General features: G+C 47.7%; 1 protein-coding gene across 1 annotated transcript in view; it reads left to right on the plus strand.

Annotated features, from left to right (window-relative positions):
- LOC127573083 (extracellular serine/threonine protein kinase FAM20C-like) overlaps nucleotides 1-26,745 on the plus strand; it is a 102,407-nt gene that overhangs the window by 68,862 nt on the left and 6,800 nt on the right. Inside the window, exons 4-8 of the mRNA XM_052020929.1 lie at nucleotides 8,026-8,118; nucleotides 8,996-9,111; nucleotides 11,930-12,110; nucleotides 13,456-13,565; nucleotides 16,988-17,069. Of these exons, the coding sequence (XP_051876889.1) occupies nucleotides 8,026-8,118; nucleotides 8,996-9,111; nucleotides 11,930-12,110; nucleotides 13,456-13,565; nucleotides 16,988-17,069 (582 nt within the window). The remainder of the gene's footprint in view (nucleotides 1-8,025; nucleotides 8,119-8,995; nucleotides 9,112-11,929; nucleotides 12,111-13,455; nucleotides 13,566-16,987; nucleotides 17,070-26,745) is intronic.

Consider the following 26,745-nt stretch of genomic DNA (forward strand, 5'->3'; position numbering starts at 1 on the left):
CACAAGACGTCCATCCTCATAAAGTTCTGCCTTCCAGCCAATCAGAAAGCAAAGAGGTGCTTGGTTACCTCGGAGACTGAGGGTGATCAGTCATTGTGCTTGTTCAAGACAGAGGTGCCTAGGTTTTAGGCGCCAAATGATTTGAAAGGATCTGGGGGTCGGGAGGGGGGAATTAATGAGGCACAGAATCAGCCTTCATCTTGTTAAGCAAGGATAAAGGATAAAGTCAGAGTCGAGTTTATTATCATCTGCACAAGTCCATGCGTGCACGGGTGCCATGAAAAGCTTACCTGCAGCAGCATCACAAGCACACGGCATCAGATATGCAACAGTCACAAGAAAAGCATAAATTAAGCATAAATTATATACATTTTTGACAGGAAGGAACACATTTAAAATTAAAACAACCACAATGACCATTGTAGTGCAAAGTGAGTACTCGACAGCAATGAAGAATTTCCACTCTGATCGGATGTGTTCTGGGGCGACTAATGAGGCCAACGTGAGAATCACAGATCCATCCTCAGATGGGGCAGGAGGCTGCCCATGGGATGGGCACGTAGTTTGTGAAGTGGTGGACTCCAGCTGCTGCTCTCACAGGGGCTCTGTGAGCTCCCAATGCGCAGCCTCGAGGTTCTCAACACCATTCCAAATACACCAGTGGGCCAGAGATTCCAAGAAGTCGGCGAGGATGTTAAATTCTTCATTGCACCTGTGCATACATGTACGTGTGCACGTGACAATGAACTCGACTTTGACTTTAATAGAAGGTACATCCAATAGTCCAGAAAATCTGCTAGTCTGGCACACCAGTGCCAAAGGTGGCAGATTATCAGACCTTTACTGTAGCTGTGGGATGAAGTGTGTTTGTTTTGGTGTAAGGGGTATTAGGGGTAAGGGTGATGAGCTGTTCTGTAGCTGAGGGCAGACCTGATAGAAGTTTATAAGATTATGAGAGGCATGGATAGAGTAGACAGCCAGTATCTTTTTCCCAGGGTCGAAATGTCTAATACCAGAGGGCATGCATTTAAGGTGAGGGGGGGGTAACTTCAAAGGAGATGTGCGGGGTAAGTTTTATACAGAGAGCGGTGGGTGCCTGGAATGTGCTGCCAGGGGTGGTGGTGGAGGCAGATACGATAGAGGCGTCTAAAAGGCTCTTAGATAGGCACATGTATGTGCAGAGAATGGAGGGATGTGGACATTGTGTAGGCAGAAGGGATTAGTGTAGTTAGGCATCTAACTACTGGTTTAATTAGTTCAGCACAACATTGTGGGCCGAAGGGCCTGTTCCTGTTCTGTACTGTTCTATATTCTATGTTACATTTGTCCATAGAGGCTTTGAGCTCGGTGATCTCTTCCCATGACAGAGGTTGAAGTAGAGTCCCTGTTTTGGGAATCTAGTGCTGGGAGTGTAAACAACATGACCTGCCCAATGGATCAACCACACTCTTTGACTGAATGACAGAGCAGACTCGAAGGGCTGAATGGTCTCTTCCTCCCCTCCCTATCCCCCCTGGTCTCACTGTTCAAAGTCGGCTGTGAGGCACTTTGGTGTGGCTTGTCAGTTGTCAAAAGTAAGGCAAAACCCACCTCTGTTCCATGGAATACATTTTTGGAATCAACTAAACCAGCAGAATCCATTGCTAGAGGAAGTGGTTGAGGCAGGTACAATAACAACATTTAAAAAACAGTTGGACAGGTGCATGCAATTGAAACAGGTTTATTATTGCGACATGTACCGAGGTACAGTGCAAAACTTTGTTTTGTATGCCATCCATGCAGATCATTTCATCACATCAGTACATCAAGGGAGTACAAGGGAAAACACTAATAGAATGCAGAATAATGTGTTACAGATACAGAGAAAGTGCAGTGCAGGTAGACAATGGGGTACAAGGGTCATGACTAGCCAAGGTAGATTGTGAGATCAAGAGTTTGTCTTTATCATACAAGAGGTCCATTCAAGAGTCTTATAACAGCAGGATAGAAGCCATCCTTGAGCCTGGTGGTACGTGCTTTCAAGCTTTTGTATCTTCTGCCCAGTGGGAGGGGGGAGAAGAGAGAATGACCGGGGTGGGAGGGGTCCTTGATTATGTTGGCTGCTTTCCCAAGGCAGCGGGAAGTGTAGACAAGAGTCCATGGAGGGGAGGCTGGTTTTCATGAGGTTTAGAGGGATACGCACCAAATGCGGGTAAATGGGCATCTAGGTCGGCATGGACGAGTTGGGCCGAAGGGCCTGTTTCCATGCTGTATAACTCTATGAATGAATGACTCTAATTTGGTAGCCCTGTCTATTTATGGGGATTCAACAAGTGCTGTGCCTCCACAATCGCCTTCAGTCCTACACACTGTCTCTGGTACCCCTTGCTCACAGGAGCTTGGTGCCTTGCACCGTTTTCAGGTCTTCAGCTATACTGGTTGGTTAAGCACTCCACACTGAGCAAGGAAACTGACCCCACAGGGCATTTGGAACCAGGAGACTCAAGCACACGAGATCCTGATGTTTTCGACAGGGAGGATGTGGAGAGGATACTTCCTCTCATGCCAGAACTGAGGACACAAAAAGTCGGTGGTGTAGTGGATAGCGAGGACCATTGTCTGAGGGTCCAACATGGCATTGATCAGCTGGAAGATTGGGCTGAGCAATGGCAGATGGGATTTAATGCTGACAAGCATGAAGTGCTGAACTTTCACACACAAAGTGCTGGAGGAACCCAGCAGGTCAGGCAGCATCTATGGAGGGAAATAAACAGTCGACGCTTCGGGCTGAGACCCTTCATCAGGACTGGAAAGGAGGAGGGCAGAAGCCGGAATAAGGTGGAGGGAGGGGGAGGAGCACAGGCTGGCAGGTGACAAGTGAGTCCAGGTGAGAGGGGGAAGGTAGGTGGGTGAGGGAGGGGGGAGATGTAAGAAGCTGAGAGGTAATAGGTAGAAGTGGCAAAGGGCTGGAGGAGGAATCCGGTCAGAGAGGGCAGAGCGTAGATGCTGCCTGACCTGCTGGGTTCCTCCAGCATTTTTTGTGAGTGTTGCTCCAGATTCCAGCATCTACAGAATCTCTTGTGTCTAAGTGATGGACTTTGAAAGGTTAAGTAAGCAAAGGACAGACCACAGTAAATGGTCGGGCCCTCGGGACTGTTGATGAACAGAGGGATCTTGGGGTCCCTGAAAGTGGCAGCACAAAGGCAGGATGGTGAAGAAGGTAAATGGGATGTTTAACTTAAGATATCTTAAGATTGAATGCTTCAATCTTCGTCGACCGTGATTCAGAATACACAAGCAGGAACAACATGTTACAGCTTTATAAACCATTGGTTAGGCCAAACCTGGAGCATTGTGTAGAGTTAGAGGCTCAGCACGGAAACAGGCCCTTCGGCCCAACTGGTCCATGCCGACCATAGTGCTCACCAAGCAAGTCCCATTTATCTGCGTTTGGCCCATCTCTCTCGAAACCCTTCCTATCCATGTACTTATCCAAATATCTTTTGAATGTTGTTATTGTGCGTGCCTCAACCACTTCCTGTGGCAGCCCATTCCATACACCCACCACCCTCTGCGTGAAGAAGTTGCTCCTCAAGTCCCTTTTAAATCTTTCCCCTCTCACCTTAAACCTACGCCCTCTAGGTTTTAGTTCCCCCACCCTGGGAAAAGAACTGTATGTATTCACCTTACCTATGCCCCTCATGATTTTATACACCTCTATAAGGTCACACCTCAGTCTCCTATGTTCCAAGGAATGAAGTCCTAGCCTGTCCATCCTCTCCCTATAACTCAGGCCCTCGAATCCTGGCAACATCCTTGTAAATCTTTTCTGGACTCTTTCCAGTTTAATGATGTCTTTCCCACAGAGTGTTCCGGTCACCCTACTATGGGAAGGACGTGGTTGTTCCGGAGAGGGTGAGGCAGAGATTCAGCAGGATCAGTTCTGAAGCAGGGTCTTGACCTGAAACATCGACAATTCCTTTCCCCCCCCACAGATGCTGCTCGACCCTCTTGAGTTCCTCCAGCAGTTTGTTTTTTGCTCCAGGTTCCAGCATCTGCAGTCTCTTGTGTCTTCACCAGGATGTTACCTGGGATGGAGCATTTCAGTTCGGAGAGACTGGACGGGCTGGGTTTGTTTTTCATGGAGCAGAGGGGAGACCTGATAGAGGTATGTAAAATTACGAGGGAGATAGATTAAGGTAAATAGTAAGAATCTGTTTCTCTTAGTGCAAGTGTCCAAAAGAAGAGGGCATAGGTATACGGTGAGAGGTAGGAGGCTTAGTCAAGATTTGAAGGGGAATTCTTTCAACCAGAGGATGGTTGGAATCTGGAACGTGCCTCTGGAGGAGGTGGTGGAGGGAGATCCTCTCATAACATTTCAGAAGCATGCAGACAAGTACTTGAATCATAGAAGGCTATGGATCAAATGCAGGTAAATGGGACTATATAGTGTAGATAAGTACAATAGTTGGCATGGACATGGTACAAGAAAGGGCTGCTTCTGTGCTATACAACTCTGTGACTCTAACTGGGGGGGGGGGGGGGGGGGGGGCGCTGTTTCAAAATAAAGGAGCCCCAATTTAAGACACAGGTGTCATGACAACAACCTTTCCCTCAATGTCAGCAAAACAAAAGAGCTGGCTATGGACTTCAGGAAGTGGGGGACGGTGCACATGCTGCTGTCTACATCAATGGTACTGAGGTCGAGAGGGTTGAGAGCTTCAAGTTCCTAAGAGTGGACATCACCAATAACCTGTCCTGGTCTAACCATGTAGACGCCACGGCCAAGAAAGCTCCCCAGAGCCTCTGCTTCCTCAGGAAGCTAAAGAAATTTGGCACGTCCCTGTCGACTCTCACCAATTTTTACTGATGCACCATAGAAAGCATCCTATCTGGATGCATCACGGCTTGGTACGGCAACTGCTCTGCCCATGATCGCAAGAAGCTGCAGAGAGTTGTGGACACAGCTCAGCACATCACGGAAACCAGCCTCCCCTACATGGACTCTGTCAATACCTCTCGCTGCCTTGGTGAAGCAGCCGGCATAATCAAAGGCCCCACCCATCCAGAACATTCTCTCTTCTCCCCTCTCCCATCGGGCAGAAGATACAAAAACCTGAAAGCACGTACCACCAAGCTCAAGGACAGCTTCTATCCCGCTGTTATAAGACTATTGAACGGTTCCCAAGTAAATAAGATGGACTCCTGACCTCACAATCTACTTTATTATGACTTGTTCCTTATTGTCTACCGGCACTGCACTTTCCCTGTAGCTGTTACACTTTACTCTGCATTCTGTATTGTTTTACCCTGTACTACCTCAATGGACTGTGTAATGAATTGATCTGTACGAACGGTATACAAATGTTCTTCACTGTACCTCGGTACAAGTGACAATAATAAACCAATTCCAATTCCAAGATTAGACGAGCTTTCTTTCGCTCAGAGGGACACATGTCTTTGGAAATCTCTTCCTCAAACTCTTCATTGAATATGTCTAAGGCAGAGGTGGAGGGATTCTTGAAAAGCAAGGATGTGAAAGGTAGGCAGGAACACAGAGCTAAGGTTACAACCGTATCAGCCATGATCTCATTGGATGGTGGAGCAGGTTCGAGGGACCAAGTGGCCCTCTCCTAATTCCTATGTCCATGTGCCTCGGATTGAGACTCAGTTCAGCAGTATCTCCTCCTTATTCTCAGCTTCCAAATGTGGTCCAGTTAACGTTTGGATTTCAGACGCAGAGTGCGATGGGCAGGTGACCCCATCCCACACTGGAGAGCAGCAAGCAGGAATTTCAACAGTTTTGTTCAGCAAGAAATTATATATTTGGATTCTGCAAGTAGAAAGCTCAGTTTCATTAATCTGATGGAAAATGGTGATCCCTGCCACATCCCTTGTCACATTTGTTCTGTTACATTGGTTACAAACCCCCAAATTATCAGGGTAATTATGACATCCCAGGTGAGTTGATGTTACTGGCAGCTCCTGTTGTGAACTTGACATTTCAGCCTTGTCTTTGCCACACAGGAGGGAACTTTGATGTGTTTATAATTTCACTGAAACCAGCTCTCGTTTCCTGCTTCTGCTCTCCTTCTTGAAGAAGAGGCTGGGTCATCTTTACCTTATTAAATAGCGGTGCAGATTCTTAATCCGTGTGTTCCTGATCAGGGTGTTCCCTTTCTCCATGCCCTCATCCCACCAAGGCTTGCTTCCCCACTTCAGGAAGCAGGGGACTCCTGTCTCATAGCACCAGAAACCTGGAGACCCGGCTTTGATCCTGACCTCCAGTGCTGTCTGTGTGGAGTTTGCACATTCCCCCTGTGACTGTGGGGGTTTCCCCCGGGTGCTCCGGTTTCCTCCCACATCCCAAAGACGTGCGAGCTGGTAGATTAATTAGCCACTGTAAATTGCCCCTGGTGTGTAGGTGATTGGTAGAATCTGCATGTTAAGAATAGTAAAAAAAAATATGGAAGTAATGTAGGTTTATTGCCAGTGGGTGGTTGATGGTTGGCACGGACTCGATGGGCTGAAGGGCCTGGTTCTGTGCTTTGTCTGTCTGTGACACTGTGACCTCGAGCTTCATGAGGAAACAACTCTCAGGCTTGGGCACTGAATCCCGGCGAGTGTAGTGTTGGGAATGGCTGCATTGTCAAAGCAAGGCCAGTCTGCCCTATGAAGAGGATGAAAAAGATGCCTCAGCGTCGTCTTAAAAGAAGGCCGGCGTAGTTCTTTCCCAGCGGCCAGTATCGATCCCACAATCAACATCACTAAGGGATCAGATAGAGTCGTAGGGTCACCCAGCACGGAAACAGGCCCTTCGACCCAACCCGTCCATGCCCACTGTGTTGCCCAGTGAGCTAGTCCCATCTGCCCGCGTTTGGCCCAGCGCCCTTTAAACCTCTCCTATCCATGTACTTATCTAGATGGCTTTTAAACGTTGCTAATGTGCCCGCCTCAACCACTACTTCTGGCAGCTCATTCCAAATACGCACCACCCTTTGGGTGAAGAAGCTGCCCCTGATGTCCCTTTTAAATCTCTTGCCTCTGATCTTAAACCTATGGCCTCTTGTTTGTAGCTCCCTCTCCCTGGGAAAAAGACTGTGTGCTCTCACCCTGTCTATGCCCCTCATGATCTTGTATATCTCTATCAGGTCACCCCTCAATCTCATATATTCCAGGGAATAAAGTCCTAGTCGATGCAACCTCTCCTTGTAATCTGGTCCTTGTCATATTGCTGGGTCTAGGAGCTTGCTGTGCGCAAATTTCCTTACGACATTCAGCCCATTGAGTCTGTGTCAGCTCACTGTTCCATTTTCCCACTATTTTTCTCAGCAAACTGTTCGCCGCCCACATTCCCTTCAATTCTACCGCTCATCTGCACTCCGGGGGGCAGTTCACAGCGGCCAATTAACCTACCAACCCTCATGTCCTGGTGATGTGGGAGGGAACGGGAGCAGCCAGGAGATCCCCATGCAGCCACAGGGAGAAGGCGCAAACCCTACACAGGCAGCACCAGAGTTCAGGATTGAACCGGCTCTGCCTTGCCACTGACTTTATTTCAGAAGTATTTACTGGCTAAGGTTGTGGAAAGCAAAATCCTGATGTTTATACTCCACCCTTTCTGCACGGCCCACTAAAACATTTATCAGCCAATTAAATACGTCTGAAGTGTAGCCCCTGCACTCCATCTGGTTTTGGTGGACAATCTGTGCACAGAAGGATCCCAAGAGCGCAGTGAGGATGTTTTGCACCCACTTGAGAAGTTAGATGAGGCCTGGGTTTAACATCTGATCTAAAAGTCTTCACCGCTGACAGCACGACATTTCCCAGTCCAACACTGGGAGTGCCCGCCTGAATTGTTGGTGTCCAATGTGGGAGTTGAACCCTTTGACCTCAAGAGTTGAGGAGGGCTGGTTCCTGAGCCACAGTACTCTTGTGTAGGTGAGGCGTTCCTGTGGTGGAGGTGCTCAGGGGTTCTGTGCATGGTAAGCTGGGTTAACTGGTTACCAGCAGATCAGCCTCGTTAAACCATTGTGTCTTTTCCAGGCAAACCAGGGAGCAGGAGACACCTCCCGACTTCTTCTACTTCTCCGACTATGAACGGCACAACGCGGAGATTGCTGCCTTCCATCTGGACAGGTAAGGCCTCTGTGCAGGTGAAAACATAGAACAGTGCAGCCCAGGAACAGGCCCTTCAGCCCACCATGTCTGCACCAAACACGATGCCAAATTAAACAAAATCTCTTCTGCCTGCACATGATCCATCTCCCTCCATCTCCTGCTCATTCACGTGCTTGCATAAAAGCCTCTGCTACCACCTCTGGCAGCCCATTCCAGGCACCCACCACTCTCTGTGTAAAAAAACTTGCCCCACACATCTCCTTTAAACTTTCCCCTTCTCACCTTAAATGCAGGTCCTCTAGTACTTGACATTTCTACCCTGGGAAAAAGATTCTGACAGTCTACCCTGTCTATGCTTCTCATAATTTCATAAACTTCTATCAGGTCTCCCCTCAGCCTCCAAAGCTCCAACCCAAGTTTGTCCAACCTTTCCTTAGAGCTAATACTCTCTAATCCAGGCGGCATCCTGGTGAACCTCTTCTGCACCCTCTCCAAAGCCTCCACATCCTTCCTATAGTGTGGCAACCAGAAGCGCATGGAATTCTCCAAAGTTTTATTCAGCTGCAACATGACTTCCCAATGCTCATACTCAATCCCTTGAACAATGAAGGTGAGCGTACCATGTTCTTTCTTTACCACCCTATCCATTTGTGTTGCTACTCTCAGGGAGCTATGGACTTGTACGCCAAGATCCAAAACCCCCACATCCTTCCTGTAATGGGGTGACCAAAGGGCAGCCTGACCAAAGTTTTATACAGCCGCAACGTGACTTTGTTACTCTTATACTCAGTGTCCCAACTGATGAAGGCAAGCATGCCATACGCCTTCTTTACCACCCTATCGAGAGTTCGTGTTGCTGTCTTGACGATGCACTAAGGCTCTTTTCCCTTTGAAGGATTCTGGATTTCCGACGTGTGCCCCCGGTTGCCGGGAGACTGATCAACATGACGAGGGAAATCCGAGACGTGACGCGTGACAAGAAGCTCTGGAGGACCTTCTTCATCTCGCCAGGTAGGCAACTTGATACAGTGGGGCCTCACAATCCCACCTCCCACCTCTGCGCTGCGCCCTTTTAACAGTGAATCTCCTTGCTCAAGGGTGCTTGATGTTGGCAGGGGGCTGTTGGAGCGAAGACCATACAGGAAATGCCTGAAGTGGCCTTGGTCTTGCAGAATAAGCTGTCGCAAATTGCAGAGAAGCACACCAGCACCTCTACTTCCCCAGAAGGCGAAGGAAGTTCGGTATGTCCCCGATGACCGTCACCAATTTTTACAGACACATCATAGAAAGTATACTATCTGGATGCATCGTGGTTTGGTATGGCAACTGCTCTGCCCGGGACCGCAATGAACTGTAGAGTTGTGGACGTAGCCCAGTCCATCACGGAAGCCAGCCTCCCCTCCATGGACTCTGTCTACACTGCCTCGGGAAAGCAGCCGGCATAGTCAAGGAACCCTCCCACCCCCGATATGCTTCTCTCCTCTCCCGTCGGGAAGAAGATACAAAAGCCTTAGAGCACGTACCACCAAGCTCAAGGAGGCTTCTATCCCACTGTTATCAGACTCTTGAGTGGACCTCATATATGCTAAAAGATGAACTCGCGATCTCCTTTGATACTTTATTTTCTACCTGCATTGCACTTTCTCTGTAACCACGACACCATATTCTACATTCTGTTTTCTTTTTACTATGTTGATGTAATCATGTATGAAATAGTCTGCCTGGATGGCACGCGAACAAAGCTTTTCACTGTATCTCAGTACACATGACAATAATAAACCAATTTATCTATCTCTCTAGCACCCAGTGCACATCCAATATGTTGCCAGTGAAGTTTGTTCCCTTAACATGGAGAATCCCAGCACCCTTAGTCCTGGAGAAGGGTCCTGACCCGAAATGTTGACTGCCTGCTTTTTTCCACGGATGCTGCCTGGCCTGCTGAGTTCCTCCATCATCGTAGTGTTTTACGTCTTGGAGCAGTGTAGGGCTGGGGAAGGTTAGAGAGATGGCTTGGGGGACGGCGTGGAGGGGATAAGAATTTTTAAAATCAAGGTAGTAACAGTCCAGGAGCCAGTGCGTCTCAGCAAGCACAGGAGTGGCGATTAAGAAGGACTGTGGCTGAGTAACACAAGATAGTGGAAATCTGGAGCAACACACAAAGCGCTGGAGGAACTCAGCAGGTCAGGCAGCATCTGTGGAGGGAAATGGGCAGTCAACATTTTGGGTTGAGACCCTTCATCTGGACTCAGTGGAGGTAGTTTTGCTCTACATGCAGTCACATCGCCATGCCCAGTCAGAATGGTATTGGCTAGCTTGAAAGCAGTGCAGGAAGCGGTGCACGGTGAAAATACTAATCGTGCACTGTAATTCAGGTTTACCAAGAGGCAATTTGGGATTCAAGATCTTTCCTTTGTTACCACAAGACTCTGCTGCGGACCTGTGCTCTTGCTTCGAGGTGCTACCAAAGTGTACCATCCACCTGATTATTGGCAAGTAGATAGGGTGGGAAAGAAGGTGTACGGCATACTTGCCTTCATCGGTCGGGGCAGTGGGTGTAAGAGTCAGAAAGTCTTGTTGCAACTGAATAAAGCATTGGTTAGGCTACATTTGGAGCATTGTGTGCAGTTCTGTTTGCTCCATTACAGGAAGGATGTGGAGGCTTTGGAAAGGGTGCAGGAGAGGTTCACCAGGATGCTGCCTGGATTAGAGGGTATGAGCTATAAGGAGAGGTTGGACAGACTTGGATTGTTTTCTCTGGAGCGGCGGAGGCTGAGGGGAGACCTGATAGAAGTTCAGAATCAGGTTTATTATCACTGACATATGTCGTGAAATTTGTTGTTTTGCGACAGCAGTACAGTGCAAGACATAAAAATTACTATAAGTTACAAAAATAAATAAATAGTGCAAAAGAGGAATAATGAGGTCCTTCTTGCGAGATCACCGCTTGAAGATGTCATCGATGGCGGGGAGGGTTGTGTCACTGATGGAGCTGGCTGAGTCTACAACCCTCTGCAGCCTCTTGCGATCCTGCACATTGGAGCCTCCATACCAGGCGGTGATGCAACCAGTCAGAATACTCTCTACCGTACATCTATACAAATTCGTAAGGGTCTTTGGTGACTTACCAAATCTTCTCAAACTCCTAATGAAGTAGAGCTGCTGGTGTGCCTTCTTTGTGATTGCATCAATGTGTTGGGCCCAGGAAAGATCCTCTGAGATGTTGACGCTCAGGAACTTGAAGCTGCTCACCCTTTCCACCGCTGACCCCTCAATGAAGACTTTATAAAATTTTATAAAGTTATGAGAGGTAGAGATAGGAGTCTTTTTTCCCAGTGTAGAAATGTCAAATGCTAGAGGGCACAGGTTTAAGGTGAGAGGGGGGAAAGTTCAAAGGAGATGTATGGGTCAAGGTTTTTTACACAGAGAGCGGTGGGTGTCTGGAATGCGCTGCCAGGGGTGGTGGTGGAGGCAGATACGACAGAGGCGTTTAAGGGGCATCCAGACAGGCACATGAATGTGCAGGGAATGGAGGGGTATGGATCACGTGCAGGCAGATAAGCTGAACTTAATTTGGCATCATGGTCAGCGCAGACATGGTGGGCCGAAGGGCCTGTTCCTGTGCTGTACTGTTCCATGTTCTATAATTGCTGAGTCCCATGCTGGAATTCACCCACTCCCCGCATGTGGCAGCCCGCGACACGCTCGATACCGCAACGTGCTCGATCCCACGACGCGCCGCCTGTCATTACCTGGCTAATTGTCACCCTCTCTCTGTCTCCCCCACGCCCCCCCCCCCCCCCCCCCCACCACCCCTCTTCTCCCCGTGTAGCCAACAACGTCTGCTTCTACGGAGAGTGCTCCTACTACTGCTCCACCGAGCACGCTCTGTGCGGGAAGCCCGACCAGATCGAAGGATCGCTGGCCGCCTTCCTGCCAGACCTGGCCCTGGCCAAAAGGAAAACTTGGAGGAACCCGTGGCGGCGCTCTTACCACAAACGCAAGCGGGCAGAGTAAGTCGGGCGCGGGATATGGTGCCCGTCTCCCTTCTGGGCAGTTACGAAAGGGTGGGGGAGGGGAGGTGAGATTGAATTATCCACCATTATGAGGCATTTAGACACACACTGGTCAGAGAGGTATGGAGGCAGGCAGAGGGGATTGGTTTAATTTGTCATCACAGCCAGCACAGACATTGTGGGCCGAAGGGCCTGTTCCTGTGGTGTACTGTTCTATGTTCTAAACAAGTTAGACGTTGTACAATTCAGTGTTAGAACACAGAACACTACAGCACAGTACAGGCCCTTCGGCCACAATGTTGTGCCAACATTTTATCCTGCTCTAAGATCTATCTAACCCTTCCCTCCCACATAGCCCCCATTTCTCTATCATTCATGTGTCGCTATCTAAGAGTCTCTTCGATGTCCCTAATGTATCTGCCCCCACAACCTCTGCCGGCAGTGCGTTCCATGCACTCACCACTCTCTATGTAAAAAACTTTCCTCTGACATCCCCCTTATATCTTCCTCCAATCACCTTTAAAATTATGTCCCCTCATGTTAGCCATTGTCACCCTGGAAAGAAGTCTCTGACTGTCCACTCGATCTATGCCTCTTATCATCTTGTACACCTTATTTTCATTCATTGATCTTTCATTATTGATGCATATTTTACAAAACTTTACTTCAAGCTGGGAAACTGTAAAGGGTAACGCCGTGGATGATTACTGGAATCTATCGGTTTCAAAACTAGAACTTTGTTTTGGAAGCGGAGGAGACAAAAATATCCTATATACATCAATGTGACATACACCAGATATTACGGTGTTACAATAAATTGTTAACTCATATACCTTAACTTTTATACACTAGATGTTACATTAAATAGACCCTGGGATCAGCCATTTTTGGATGGAGAGTGTGGGTTAACTTATACACCAGTGTGACTTATGCAGCAGATGTTATGGTACATAGACCCTGGGCTTCAGCTGTTGTTAGTTAGAGACGGGTTAATTTATACACCAGTGTGACTTATACAGCAGATGTTATGGTATATAGACCCTGGGGTTCAGCTGTTGTTAGACAGGGACAGGGGTTAACTTATACACCAGTGTGACTTATACAGCAGATATTACAGAACATAGACCATGGGTTTCAGTTGTTATTGGACAGAGATGGGTTAATTTATATACCAGTGTGACTTATACAGCAGATGCTATGGTAATAAGACCCTGGGATTAGGGAATTGGAGAAGCATTGGGAGTAACAGAGACTTCGTCACTGGATGAGAGGAGTCTCGGTGTGAGGGAGGTTTGCGCAGATATTGCCATCACTAACAGGGCTTTCTGCTTCCTCTGAGCAGATGGGAGGTCGATCCTGACTACTGCGAGGAAGTCAAACAAACCGCACCTTACAACTCCGGCACACGGCTCCTCGACCTCATCGACATGACTATTTTTGACTTTCTCATGGGTAAGGAAGGTTCTCCATGTGATAGGGTCATACAAGATGGAAACATGCCCTTCAGCCCACAGTTCCAAGCACCCTGCACTTCCAGTAAACCATGGCATTCCTGCATAGTCAGAAAAGGCACTGGGCAGGAAGAGCCCAGGGCTGATGGCCAGCCCATACTGAATTAGCTGAACTTCTGCAGTCGCAGTAAATGCGAGTAGGCTCTCTCCGCCTGGATTAGGAGAGATAAGTACAAGAGGACATGGCTTTAGGGTGAAAGGGGAAAGGTTTAGGGGGAACTTCTTCACTCAGAGAGCGGTGGGAGTGTGGAACGAGCTGCCATCTGATGTGGTAAATGCGGGCTCACTCTTAAGTTTTAAGAATAAATTGGATAGATACATGGACGGGAGAGGTCTGGAGGGTTTTGGACTGGGTGCAGGTAAATGAGACTAGCGGAATAAAGTTTCGGTGCAGACCAGAAGGGCCGAATGGCCTGTTTTCTGTGCTGTAGTGTTCTATGGTTCTATGGCAGCGATCAGCTGGTTGGTATATTTAGACCTGAGAGGAACAGTATCAACGGGCAGAATGGTTTCTTCTTGCTTCCCGTATATCATCTGACTTACGAAGGGATAGAAGCAGGGACAGGCCATTCGCTGCTCAGTCCTTGATAGTTTTTGGGACATGCAGAGAAATGGGCAGGCATTTGAGGGAATAAATTGCGTGGCTTCAGGAAAGAGTAGGAGAACATTACTGTAGGATTGGTCCACCAGGAGCCAGCATAGACTTGATGGGCCAAATGGCTTATTGGACCCTCACAATTCTAAGGTTGTAAGAACATTTGGGGTTGGACGAGAAGCACAATGAGGCTCAGATGTTAGGCAGAGCAGAATCAAGAGGAGTCCATTCAGCCCACCAAGACTATCCCTCCATTCAGATCACAAGTCCCAATTCCACCATAATTCCATTATAAAACTTTGGCCAGGCCACATTTGGAGTATTGTGTGCAGTTCTGGTTGCCCCATTACAGGAAGGATGTGCTGACTTTGAAGAGGGTGCAGAAGAGGTTCACCAGGATGCTGCCTGGATTAGAGGGCATGAGCTATAAGGAGAGGTTGGACAAACTTGGATTGTTTTCTCTGGAACGTTGGAGGCTGAGGGGAGACCTGATAGAAGTTTATAAAATTATGAGAGTCATAGACAGGGTAGATAGTCACAGAGTCATTTTCTCAGGGTGGGAACATCAAATACCAGAGGGCAGAGGTTTAAGGTGAGAGGGGGAAGGTTTAAAAGAAATTTATGAGGCAAGTTTTTTACATAGAGGGTGGTAGGTACTGGAACGCGCTGCTGGGGGAAATGATGGAAGCAGATACAATAGCAACATTTAAGAGGCATTCAGACAGGGACATGAACAGGCAGTGGATGGTGGGGTATAGACCATGTGCAGGCAGATGGGATTAGCTTGGATTGGGATCATGGTCCGCACAGACGTTGTGGGCCGAAAGGCCTGTTCCTGTGCTGTACTGTTCTGTGTTCCACCAACCACCTCACCTCTCACTCTCCCGTCCCCTTGCTTAACGTACATCCCTCAATCCCGGTTTCCCACTCCTCCCGGACGTTTGCAATTGACAAGATCCCAGGATTGGCTGGGCTTGCAGGAATTGGAAGAGAATCTCCTTGACGCTGGTCTAAACAACTCTCGAGACAGGGATGAACTCGGGCAATATTGCCTCAAATTAATGCTCTGTTCCCTTTTCTATGGCATTTTGCTCATCATGTGTGAAGCCATTGGATTTGGGAATAAAAGTGCTGATCATCTGACAAGAGGATCACCCTTGAGATTTTTAGATACAGGAGCAGGCTTTTTGGTCCATCGTCTGCTATCCCACTTAGTATCTTGGCTAATCCTGCACCTCAGCCACTTTCCCGTTCAAACTCCACGCGCCTTGATTCCTTTAGCAGTTCAAAAATCCATCAGTCTCCACCTTTAGGTCAGTGACTAAGCATCCACTGCCTGTGGGGTGATACAAAGACTCACAACCCTCTGCCTTACTTGGCCAGAACCCTTACCCTGAGACCAGGCACCCTGCCTTCAGACTCTCAGGAACTCAGCAGGTCAGGCAGCATCTATGGAGGAAAATGGACAGTTGACAATTCGGGTCGGGACCCTTCATCTGAACTGGAAGATATAAATTTTTTTTTAAATTAGAAAGGTCTAAAAAGGTGGAGGGGGGATGTCCGTCACCCACTCAACTCCTCCCACTGGTTCCCCTGTCCTACCAATCCCCCCTCCCCTCCCTACCCCCCTCCCTCTATTCCATGCTCCACCTTCCTCTCCTATCAGACTCCACCAGCTGCGGCCCTCCGTCGCCTCCACCTATCACCTCCCGCCCTCTGTCGCTATTCCCACTCTCCCCTCCTCCATCTGCCTATCACCCCCCCCCCCCCCTCACCAGATCCACCTATCACCTGCCGGCTCTTGCCCCGCCGACTTCCCACCACCTCTTTATACTGGCTAGCTCCCCTCCATCTTTCAGTTCAGATGAAGGGTTTTGATCCGAAATGTCGACTGTCCATTTCCCTCCACAGATGCTGCCCGACCTGCTGGGTTCCTCCAGCATTTTGTGTGTTGCTCTAAATTCCAGTATCTGCAGCCTCTTGTGTTCTTATCACAGTGGGATAGAAGCTGTCCTTAAGGCACGTACCACCAGGCTTCTATCCCACTGTGATAAGACTACTGAATGGTTCCCTTATACGATGAGATGGATTCTGACCTCATGACCCACCTTGGTGTGACCTTGCACCTTATTGCGCTGCACTTTCTCTGTAGCTGGGACACTTTACTCTGTACTGTTATTGTTTTTACCTGTACTACCTCAATGCACTCTGTACTAACTCAATGTAACTGCACTGTGTAATGAATTGACCTGTACGATCGGTACGCAAGACAAGTTTTTCACTGTACCTCGGTACAAGTGACAATAATAAACCAATACCAATACATGCAGGTCTTGCTACACTAATCTCCTTGCTTGGCACAGGAGATGAAGAAGTAAATGGAGCTGAACTCTGCAGTGTCTGCTTCAGACTCTCAGACTGAGGAGACGTCCTCTCAGCATCCACCCTGCTCAATCCTCTCCAAGTCTTCCGCTTCTCCACGAGGTCCCCTCCGTGGAGGATGGACACCAGTGGGAAGGCGGAGCTCAACTAGGACGGACATGCCAGACGTTCAATGGCGAGGCAGTGGGTGCTGTTGCAAGGTCACATCCACTTGCTGAAAATGTAGCTTCAGTGACTTTCCCTCCAAGGTAAAGTAGCTGGCTGGCAATCAGTGTCCACCTCGTGTGTATGACCAAGAGTGGATGAACAGAGGACAAGCAATGGGGAGTTGGGTTAGGTCAGGTCTGGTCTTCAGGCTGACTGGTTTCCTCCTGCTCCCTCCACAGGTAATATGGATCGGCACCATTACGAAACCTTTGAGAAGTTTGGAAACGATTCATTTATTATCCATCTGGACAATGGAAGAGGGTAAGGAGTAAGAAACGTACTGTCTCCCAACTGGAAGTGCAAAAATATGTGTGTGCATGTTTTTATATGTGTGCATGCATGCATGTGCACAGGTGCATAGTCTACATGCATGTGCATGCCGTGCTTGTGTGTGCATATATCTGAGTGTGTGAATCTGTGCGATGGGATAGAGTAGATGTGGAGAGGATGTTTCAGAGAGTCCAGGATCTGAGGGCACAGCCTCAGAATAAAGGGATGTCCCTTTAGAACTGAAATGAGGAGGAATTTCTTCAGCCAGAGGGCGGTGAATCCATGGAATTCATTGCCACAAGAGGTCTGTGGAGGCCAAGTCATTGGGCGTACATTCAGAGTAGGAATAGCAGCACAGTAAGGATGAATATGCGGCTTGAGCAGTGGTGCAGGAGGGAGGGTTTCAGATTCCTGGGGCATTGGGACCGATTCTGGGGGAGGTGGGACCAGTACAAACTGGACGGTCTACACCCGAGCAGGACTGGGAGCAATGTCCTAGGAGGATTGTTTGCTAGTGCTATTGGGGAGGGTTTAAACCAATACGGTAGGGGGGTGGGAATCCGAGCAGAAAGACAGAGGGAAGCAAAGCAGAGACCAGAGCAAAGGTTAGAAAAGAGAAAAGTAAGAGTGGAGAACAGAAAAGTCAAATGCAAAGGACACAAAGGTTACTGGATTCTGAAAGGACAATGAGTGTAAGGGCACTTTATCTGAATGCCCATAGTATTTGAAACAAGGTCAGTGAACTTGTGGCACAAATCAGTAGAAAGGGGTGTGATTTAGTGGCCATTACGGAGACGTGGTTGCAGGGTGGAGATGAGTGGGAATTAAATATCCAAGGGTATCAGGTAATACGGAAGGATAGGCAGGAAGGTAAGGGAGGTGGGGTAGCACTCTTAATTAAGGATGAGATCAGGGCGATAGTGAGAGACGATATAAGATCTAAGGAGCAGAATGTTGAGTCCATCTGGGCAGAGATTAGGAACAAAAAAGGGAAAAAATCACTGGTGGGTGTTGTCTATAGGCCACCGAATAATAACATTACAGTGGCACAGGCAATAAACCAAGAAATATTTGAGGCATGTGAGAATGAAACGGCAGTTGTCATGCAGGACTTTAACTTCCACATAGATTGGGCGAATCAAGTTAGTTGAGGCAGTCTTGAGGAGAACTTCATAGAATGCATCCGTGATAGCTTTCTTGAACAGCATGTTAGTGAACCTACAAGGGAACATGCTATCTTAGATCTGGTCCTGTGCAACGAGACAGGTAAAATTAACAATCTTGCAGTTAGGGATCCTCTTGGAAAGAGTGACCATAGTATGATTGAATTTCTCATACAAATGGAGGGTGCAATGGTTCAATCTAAAACCAGTGTATTAAGGGAGACTACAACGTGATGAGGGAGGAGTTGGCTAGCGTAGACTGGAAACACAGGCTACATGGTGGGACAGTTGAGGAACAGTGGAAGACTTTCAAAGAGATTTTTCACAGTGCTCAACAAAAGTATATTCCAGTTAAAAGCAGGAGAGTAAGGGTGGGGAGAGCCAGCCTTGGATAACTGAGGAAATAAAAGAAGGCATCAAGCTAAAAGCTCACGCATACAAAGTCGCCAAGAGTAGTAGACTGGGAAAACTTTAAAAAGCAACAAAGAACGACTAAGCAAGCAATAAGGAAAGGGAAGATAGATTATGAAAGTAATCTAGCCCAAAATATAAAAACAAATAGTAAAAGTTTTTATAATTATATAAAGCGGAAAAGGGCGGCTAAAGTGAACGTACATTCCTTGGAAGATCAGAAAGGGGAATTAATATTGGGTAATGCAGAGATGGCCGAGGCCTTGAACAACTATTTTGTGTTGGTCTTCATAGTGGACGGTACGTCTAACATGCCAAAGAGATTCAGTGGCCTGTGTTATGGATGTGATGGGGGGGCGGGGAGTGGGGGGGGTTGAGAACCTCGGTACAATTGCTGTCACTAAAGAGGTAGTGATGAGCAAACTCATGGGCCTAAAGGTAGACAAGTCTCCTGGTTCTGATGAGATGCATCCCAGGGTACTGAAAGAAATGGCGGAAGTTATAGTAGAGGCTTTGTGATAATTTACCAAAATTCTCTGGACAGGTCCCGGCAGATTGGAAGACAGCGAATGTCACGCCACTGTTTAAAAAAGGATGTAGGCAAAAGGCAGGTAACTATAGGCCAGTTAGCTTAACATCTGTAGTCGGGAAAATGCTTGAAGCTATCATTAAGGAAGAAATAGCGAGACATCTGGATAGAAATGGCAGACACAGCATGGATTCAGGAAGGGCAGGTCCTGTTTGACAAACTTACTGGAGTTCTTTGAGGATATAATGAGCGCAGTGGATAGAGGGGAACAGGTGGATGTTGTATACTTGGATTTCCAGAAAGCGTTCGATGAGGTGCCGCATAAAAGATCTATCCATAAAATAAAGATGCATGGAGTTGGGGGTAATGTATTAGCATGAATAGAGGATTGGTTAACCAATAGAAGGCAGAGAGTTGGGATAAATGGGCGTTTCTCTAGATGGCAATCAGTGGTGAGCGGGGTGCCGCAGGGGTCGGTGCTGGGCCCACAACTGTTCACGATATACATTAACGATTTGGAAGAGGGGACCGAGTGCAGCGTATCTAAGTTTTCTGATGACACTAAATTGAGTGGAAAAGCAAATTGTGCAGAGGATGCAGAGAGTCTGCAGAGAGATATAGATGGGTTCAGTGAGTGGGCAAGGGTCTGGCAGATGGAGTTCAACGTTGGTAAATGCGAGGTCATCCACTTTGGAAGGAAAAATAGAAGATCAGATTATTATTTAAATGGTGAAAGATTGCAGCATGCTGTTGTGCAGAGGGAGTTGGGAGTGCTTGTGCATGAATCGCAAAAGGTTGGTTTGCAGGTACAACAGGTTATCAAGAAGGCAAATGCAATGTTGGCCTTCATTGCTAGAGGGATTGAATTTAAGAGCAGGGAGGTTATGCTGCAACTGTACGGGGTACTGGTGAGGCCACACCTGGAGTATTGCGTGCAGTTTTGGTCTCCTTATTTGAGGAAAGATGTACTGGCTTTGGAGCCGGTGCAGAGGAGGTTCACCAGGTTGGTTCCGGAGATGAGGGGGTTAGCCTATGAGGAGAGATTGAGTCACCTGGGACTGTACTCGCTGGAATTCAGAAAAATGAGAGGGGATCTTATAGAAACATATAAAATTATGAAAGGGATAGATAAGATAGAGTCAGGAATGTTGTTTCCACTAGTAGGTGAGACTAGAACTAGGAGACATAGCTTCAAGATTCGGGGGAATAGATTTAGGACGGAGATGAGGAGAATCTGCTTTTCCCAGAGAGTAGTGAATCTGTGGAATTCTCTGTCCAGGGAAGCAGTAGAGGCTACCTCATTAAATATATTTAAGACGTAGTTAGGTAGATTTTTGCATAGTAGGGAAATTAAGGGTTATGGGGAAAAGGCAGGTAGGTGGATCTGAGTCCACAGCCAGATCAGCCATGATCTTATTGAATGGCGGAGCAGGCTCGATGGGCCAGACGGCCTCCTCCTGCTCCTATTTCTTATCTTCTTATGTAGTTAAGGCAAAGATTGATAGGTTCTTGATTGGTAAGTGGGTTAAGGGTTACAGGGAGAATGTCAGAGAATGGGGTTGTTAAAAAAAAATCAGCCCATGATTGAATGGCAGACCAGACACAATGGGCCGAATGGCCTAATTTTGCTCCTATATCTTATGGTCTTATGGACTGTGTGTGTTCATGAGTGCATACATGTATGTAAGTGTGTGTGTGTGTGTGTGTGTGTGTGTGTGTGTGTGTGTGTGTGTGTGTGTGTTTATGTAGCTGTGGGTGAACAGTGATTGTTTTCATGTGAGTGAGATGTATGGACATGTGCAGAAGCATGTGTACACCTGCACAAACATGGGTAAGATGTAGTGCATGCGTTTCTTTGTTGTCAGTGGAAAAAAATGTCACTCAAACTATCCAGAGTTAACAACAGAACAGCTTTTATTGAAAACAGACATTTTGAACACAAGAGCAGTGTCTAATAGAACAATTCATCAAGGTGACAGACTCAGTTCTTAGACTTACTGCCTTGCACAACTTCCCCTTCCAAATTAGTACCAAATCCATACAGAACTAGAGCTGCCTTCATTGTTAAAATTACAGCATGGGTTAACTATTCACCTATAATTAATTACAAAGATATACACACAGTTATAAATTCAATCTAACATAAATTCACCTGGTGTTTAGTGGCAAAATTCTTCACTATGAGATGTAATTAATATTTCTGAAGTGTCTACTTTAGTTGTTGGCGACTGCAGTAAATCACCTCCTCATATCAGTCTCACACGCACTGGGTCTGCATCCTGTTCTATAATCATTGTATTAACATGATTATCCCCATATCTGTGAGCCCATTACCTGCTCTGGTTCACCATTTCCTTGACACCACCTGTTTGCAGTACCATTTACATAAAGCTTAACATGAACATATAATAACTATGATTGATGTGCATCAGATACAATTGCACATTGCATTAGCGCAGCACTGAAGATCATGATCGTGTGATAAAAAGAATCTTCTTTGGATGCCTTTTCACACTCCCAGTCTACCTGCCTTTATCCAGCCACCTGGCCTGCTTGAGTGTGTGAAGATATAAAAAAACCACAGACGCTGGAAAGCTGAAACAAAAAGAGAAAACCCTGGAAATACTCAGCAGGTCAGGCAGCATCTGTGGAGAGAGAAATAGTGTTAACGTTTCAGATCTACACCTCAGTTTAAACAGAGGTTTCTATGCTAAAACATTAACTGTTTCTCTCTGTACAGATACTGCCTGACCTGCTGAGTATTTCCAGCATTATCTGTTTTTATACCTGGTATCTTCAGCCTTGAACATAGAACAGTACAGCGCAGGAACACGTCATCCAGTCCATGATGTCTGTGCCAAATTAAAGTAATCCGTTCTGCCTGCACAGGGTCCGTATCCCTCCATTCCCTGCATATTCATGTGCCTGTCTAAAAACCTCTTAAACGCCTCTATCGTATCTGCCTCCATCACCACCTCTGGCAGCACATTCCAGGCACCCACCACACTCCGTGTAAAAAAACTTGCCCTGCACATCTCCTTTAAACTTTCCCCCCCTCTCACCTTAAACCTATAATATCTGACATTTCTATCCTGGGGAAAAGATCCTGTCTACCCCGTCTATACTTCCTTCCTCTCTTCCATTCCGAAGCTGTGCTTTCCTTTCCTCGCTTTTGCTGTGGACCCATCCACTACTTTCCTTGAGGCACGTACCTTCGGCTCTCCCTCCTCCCAACACTCCACCCACCATCCCACTGTGCTGGCGACACATTGAGAGGACCAGTGAATCCACTGACTGCCTGGCACTCGATCTTGCAATGAATAAAACTGTTAGGCCAATATTTCACTTGCTAATTGACATATAGAACATAGGACAGTACAGCACAGAACAGGCCCTTTAGCCCACAATGTTGTGCTGACATAGCTAATCCCTCCTACCTACAGAATACCCATATCCCTCCATTTCCCCCATCATCCAAACCCCTCTTAAAAGCCCCCAGTGAATTTGCCTCCACCACCCTATCAGGCAACGCACTCCAGGCATCCACCACTCTCTCAGTAAAAAAACGTACCCCTCACATCTCTTCTGAACCTTCCCCCTCTCACCTTAAATGCATGCCCTCTGGTATTGGATCACTCAATAATGGGAAAAAGATATTGCTCGTCCACCCTATCTATGCCCCTCATAATTTTATGCACTTCCAACAGATCACCCCTCAGCCTCCGTCCCTCCAGAGAAAAGAGCCCAAGTTTGTCCAGCCTCAGTTCTTTCCCTGAGCAACACCGATCCAACCCATGTGGTTTTTAACTCGAATGATTCGAGCCATGTTCCCTTTTAAATCCCCTTGTTCACCCCGTCTCTTTCCACCAGCAAAATCCAAACTGCTGGAGGAACTCAGCAGGTCAGGCAGCAGGTGTGGAGGGAAATGGACAGTCGCCATTTCGGGTCGAGACCCCTTCACCTCTCCTCTTGTTTCCACCAACATCTGTCATCAGATTCACTTGCCTCGAACATTTTCTGGCCCAGAGTCTACGATACTGTTCCCATTCATGAAGTCTTCACTGGGTTTTGACAGCTCTCGCCCACAATTTGCAGTCACTTTCACCATCTCTGCTTCTTATCCCAGTGTGTGTCGTGCACATTTACAGCTATCCCTCAATAGATCAGAAGTTGTTATAACTCTGGGACCCACCCTTCTCTTCCCTGAGTCCAAATTACAGAGCCACAAAGTACGGAATGAGGCCCTTCAGCTCACTGAATCCGTGCAGACCATCGAACATCCGTTTACATTAATCCTGCACTAATCCCATTTTATTGTTAGACAGACTTGGATGGTTTCTCTGGAGTGTCAGAGGGACAACCTGATTGAAGTTTATAAAATAATGAGAGGCATAGATGGGATAGACAGTCATTATCCCAGTATGAAAATGTCAAACCCCAGAAGGCAGGGCTTTATGGTGAGAGGAGGAAAGTTTAAAGGAGATTTACGAGGCAAGTTTTTTGACACAGATAACATAAGATTTCTTTATTGGTCACATGTACATCTAAACAAACAGTGAAATGCATCTTTTGCGTGGAATGTTCTGGGGACAGCCCGCAAGTGTCGCCACGCTTCCAGCACCAACATAGCATGCCCACAACTTCCTAACCCGTACGTCTTTGGAATGTGGGAGGAAACTGGAGCACCCGGAGGAAACCCATGCAGACACGGGGAGAACATACAAACTCCTTACAGACAGCGGCCGGAATTGAACCCGGGTCACTGGCGCTGTAATAGCGTTACACTAACCGCTACACTACCGTGCCTGCCCACAGAGAGGGGTGGGTGCCTAGAAAATGCTGCCGGGGTGGTGGTGGTGGAGGTGGGTACGACCGTAATGTTTAAGAGGCATTTGGACAGACACATGGCAGGCAGGGAATGGAGGGGTGCAGACCATACAAAGGCAGAAGGGATTAGTTTAATTTGGCATCATGGTCAGTGCAGACGTCGTGGGCCAAAGGGCCAGTTCCTGTGCTGTACTGTCATAGAGTCACAGAGCAATACAGCATGGATACAGGCCCCTCAGCCCAACCATGGTGCCCACCCTGCTAGTCCCAATTTCCTGCGTTCAGCCCATATCCCTCCAAGCCCTGCCCCTCCATGTACCTATCCAAGTGCTACTTAAATGATACTATTGTACTTGCCTCAACCACTTCCTCAGGCAGCTCGTTCCATGTACTCACCACCCTCTGCGTGAAAAAGTTGCCCCTCAGGTCCCTTTTAAATCTCTCCCCTCTCACCCTAAACCTATGCCCCCTAGTTTTGGACTCCCCTACCCTGGGGAAAAGACTGTTACCATCCATCCTATGCCTCTCATAATTTTAGACACCTCTATAAGGTCACCCCTCATTCTCCTACATTCCGAGGAATAAAGACCCAGCCTGGCCAACCTCTCCCTATAACTCAGGCCGTCGAGTCCTGGCAACAGCCTCGTAAATCTTCTCTGTACCCTCTCCACTTTAACCACATCTTTCCTATAACAGGGTGACCAAGGTGGTCTGACTTATACCTGTCCTTTGTTCTTCTCATATTCCCACCAACTTCTTCTGGATTCTACCACTCCTGAGCAGTGGCTCGTGGAGCTGTAGACGCAGTAGCGTTTCATACATCACCAGCCCTACCGCCAGTGACAGATTCACCTTCCTTTCCTCATGTATCACCTCGCTCCTCTGTTCCCCAGACTCCAGTGATGTCAAGGAACAGCCTCGCCAGTCTGTGGCTGCGCCGGTTCACACTCCTCGAGCTCTCCAGTCCATCCTGCGCGCCCGTTCCCCATGTCACTCACCTGGTGTGCTCCTGTTCAGCCAGCGGTGAGAGAACTACCTGTGTGCAGTGAGGCCAATCTCTGGAATGGACCGTCAGGGATATTGTCCATACTGGGGAGTCGGAGGAGGAAGAGGTGGAACAGGGACCCTCCATGACATTAGTTACACGTCCTCTGGGATTTCTCTGCCTTGGATCTCATTCGCCTGTTGCTTTCATGAGCAGCAACGTTGATCTGGGGCTTTGTTAAGACCGCACCTGGAGTACTGTGTACTTATCTCAGTTTTGATCTGTTTCTCTCAGCAAAAGGTGTAGAGGGAGTGCAGTGAAGGTTCACGAGACTGGGCACGGGGGTGATGGGAATGTCATAGGAGGAGGGATTGGATCAACTCGGCCTGGTTTTACCGGAGTTTACAGGAAGCAGATTGTATTGAAACATGGAAAATTCTAACAGGGTTCACCAGACTGGGTGCAAGGAAGATGGTTCCTCTGGTTGGGGGGTGCTCTAGAAGCAGGGGTCTCTGCCTCTGGATATGGGATAAGGCCTTTAGAGTGATGCAGCACAGGCACTTTGGCCCATCGTATCCATGCCGACCATCAACCACCCATTGACACGAACCCTACACTAATCCCATTTAATTCTCCCCACATTCCTATCAACCTCCCCCCCCCAGATTCTAGCCCTCACCTACACACTAGGGGGAATTCACCTACCAGCCCGCACGTCTTTGGGATGTGGGAGGAAACCGGAGCACCCGGGGGAAACCCCACACAGTCTCACAGGGAGGACGAGTAAACTCCACACTGACAGTACCGGAGGTCAGGATCGAACCCGGGTCACCAGAGCTGTGAGGCAGCGGCTCTACCGGCTGCGCCAGTAGCCCTTACCATTAGGACTGTGGTGATAAGGAACATCTTCACTCAGAGGGTGGAGGTCCTGTGGAATTATATGCCACAGAAGACTGTAGAGGTCAAGTCTCTGAACATATTTCCAAAGCAAGTAGAAGCAAGGCACAGAGAGATTGGGAATGTGATAAAGGATCTGTCATGATCCCATTGAATGACAGAACAGGCTCAAAGGGCAGAATGGCCTACTCCTCCTATTTTTCTATTTTGTGTGCAGCATCCCAAATTCATGGCCAGTGTAGTGTCTGCAGGTTTCTTTGTTGTTGAGGCAACGATCATCTCCCAGACTAGACAGGGTGAAACAGACTTTACTGAAGCCAGCAATCCCCAGACTAAAGAGTGGTATCAGGTACAACAACATGTCAAGGTCACAGCAGAAGGTATAGTCAGCCTTTAGAGGTCACTCATACTTCTACACACGGCATATGCCTTTCTGTGTGTTTGTGAATGCTGATAAGATCGATGTTTAATGTTCTTATCCTAATGGTTTGGACTTAGTCACTGTTTACCTCAAGAACAAGTCTGCAAAACTGGATGAAAGGTGACTGCAGTGACCCTGTGTGAACCAGACCCACACAGCTCGCGTTCTGGTGGCAGTCTCTGCCGAGCTACTCACTTGGGGAAAGGAATTCACTGGACATTTTCCTCAAGGAATACTCTTAAAATTCCTTGTGTGAAGGAAGCTTGGTCTGAGGGCCACGGGGCCGCTGCAGGGATTGAAAGCTCTTGCCTGGAGGATTTCTGATCCTGTATAACACCACTCACAGCAGCAGGCTCATAAACACAGAAGGCTCGTCACAACTACTTGGCCTGAATCTCCACCCGACCACTGGGAAAGTAATCCCCGGGGTCATT

The sequence above is a fragment of the Pristis pectinata genome, chromosome 8 (assembly GCF_009764475.1).
Source record: "Pristis pectinata isolate sPriPec2 chromosome 8, sPriPec2.1.pri, whole genome shotgun sequence".
NCBI lineage: Eukaryota > Metazoa > Chordata > Chondrichthyes > Rhinopristiformes > Pristidae > Pristis > Pristis pectinata.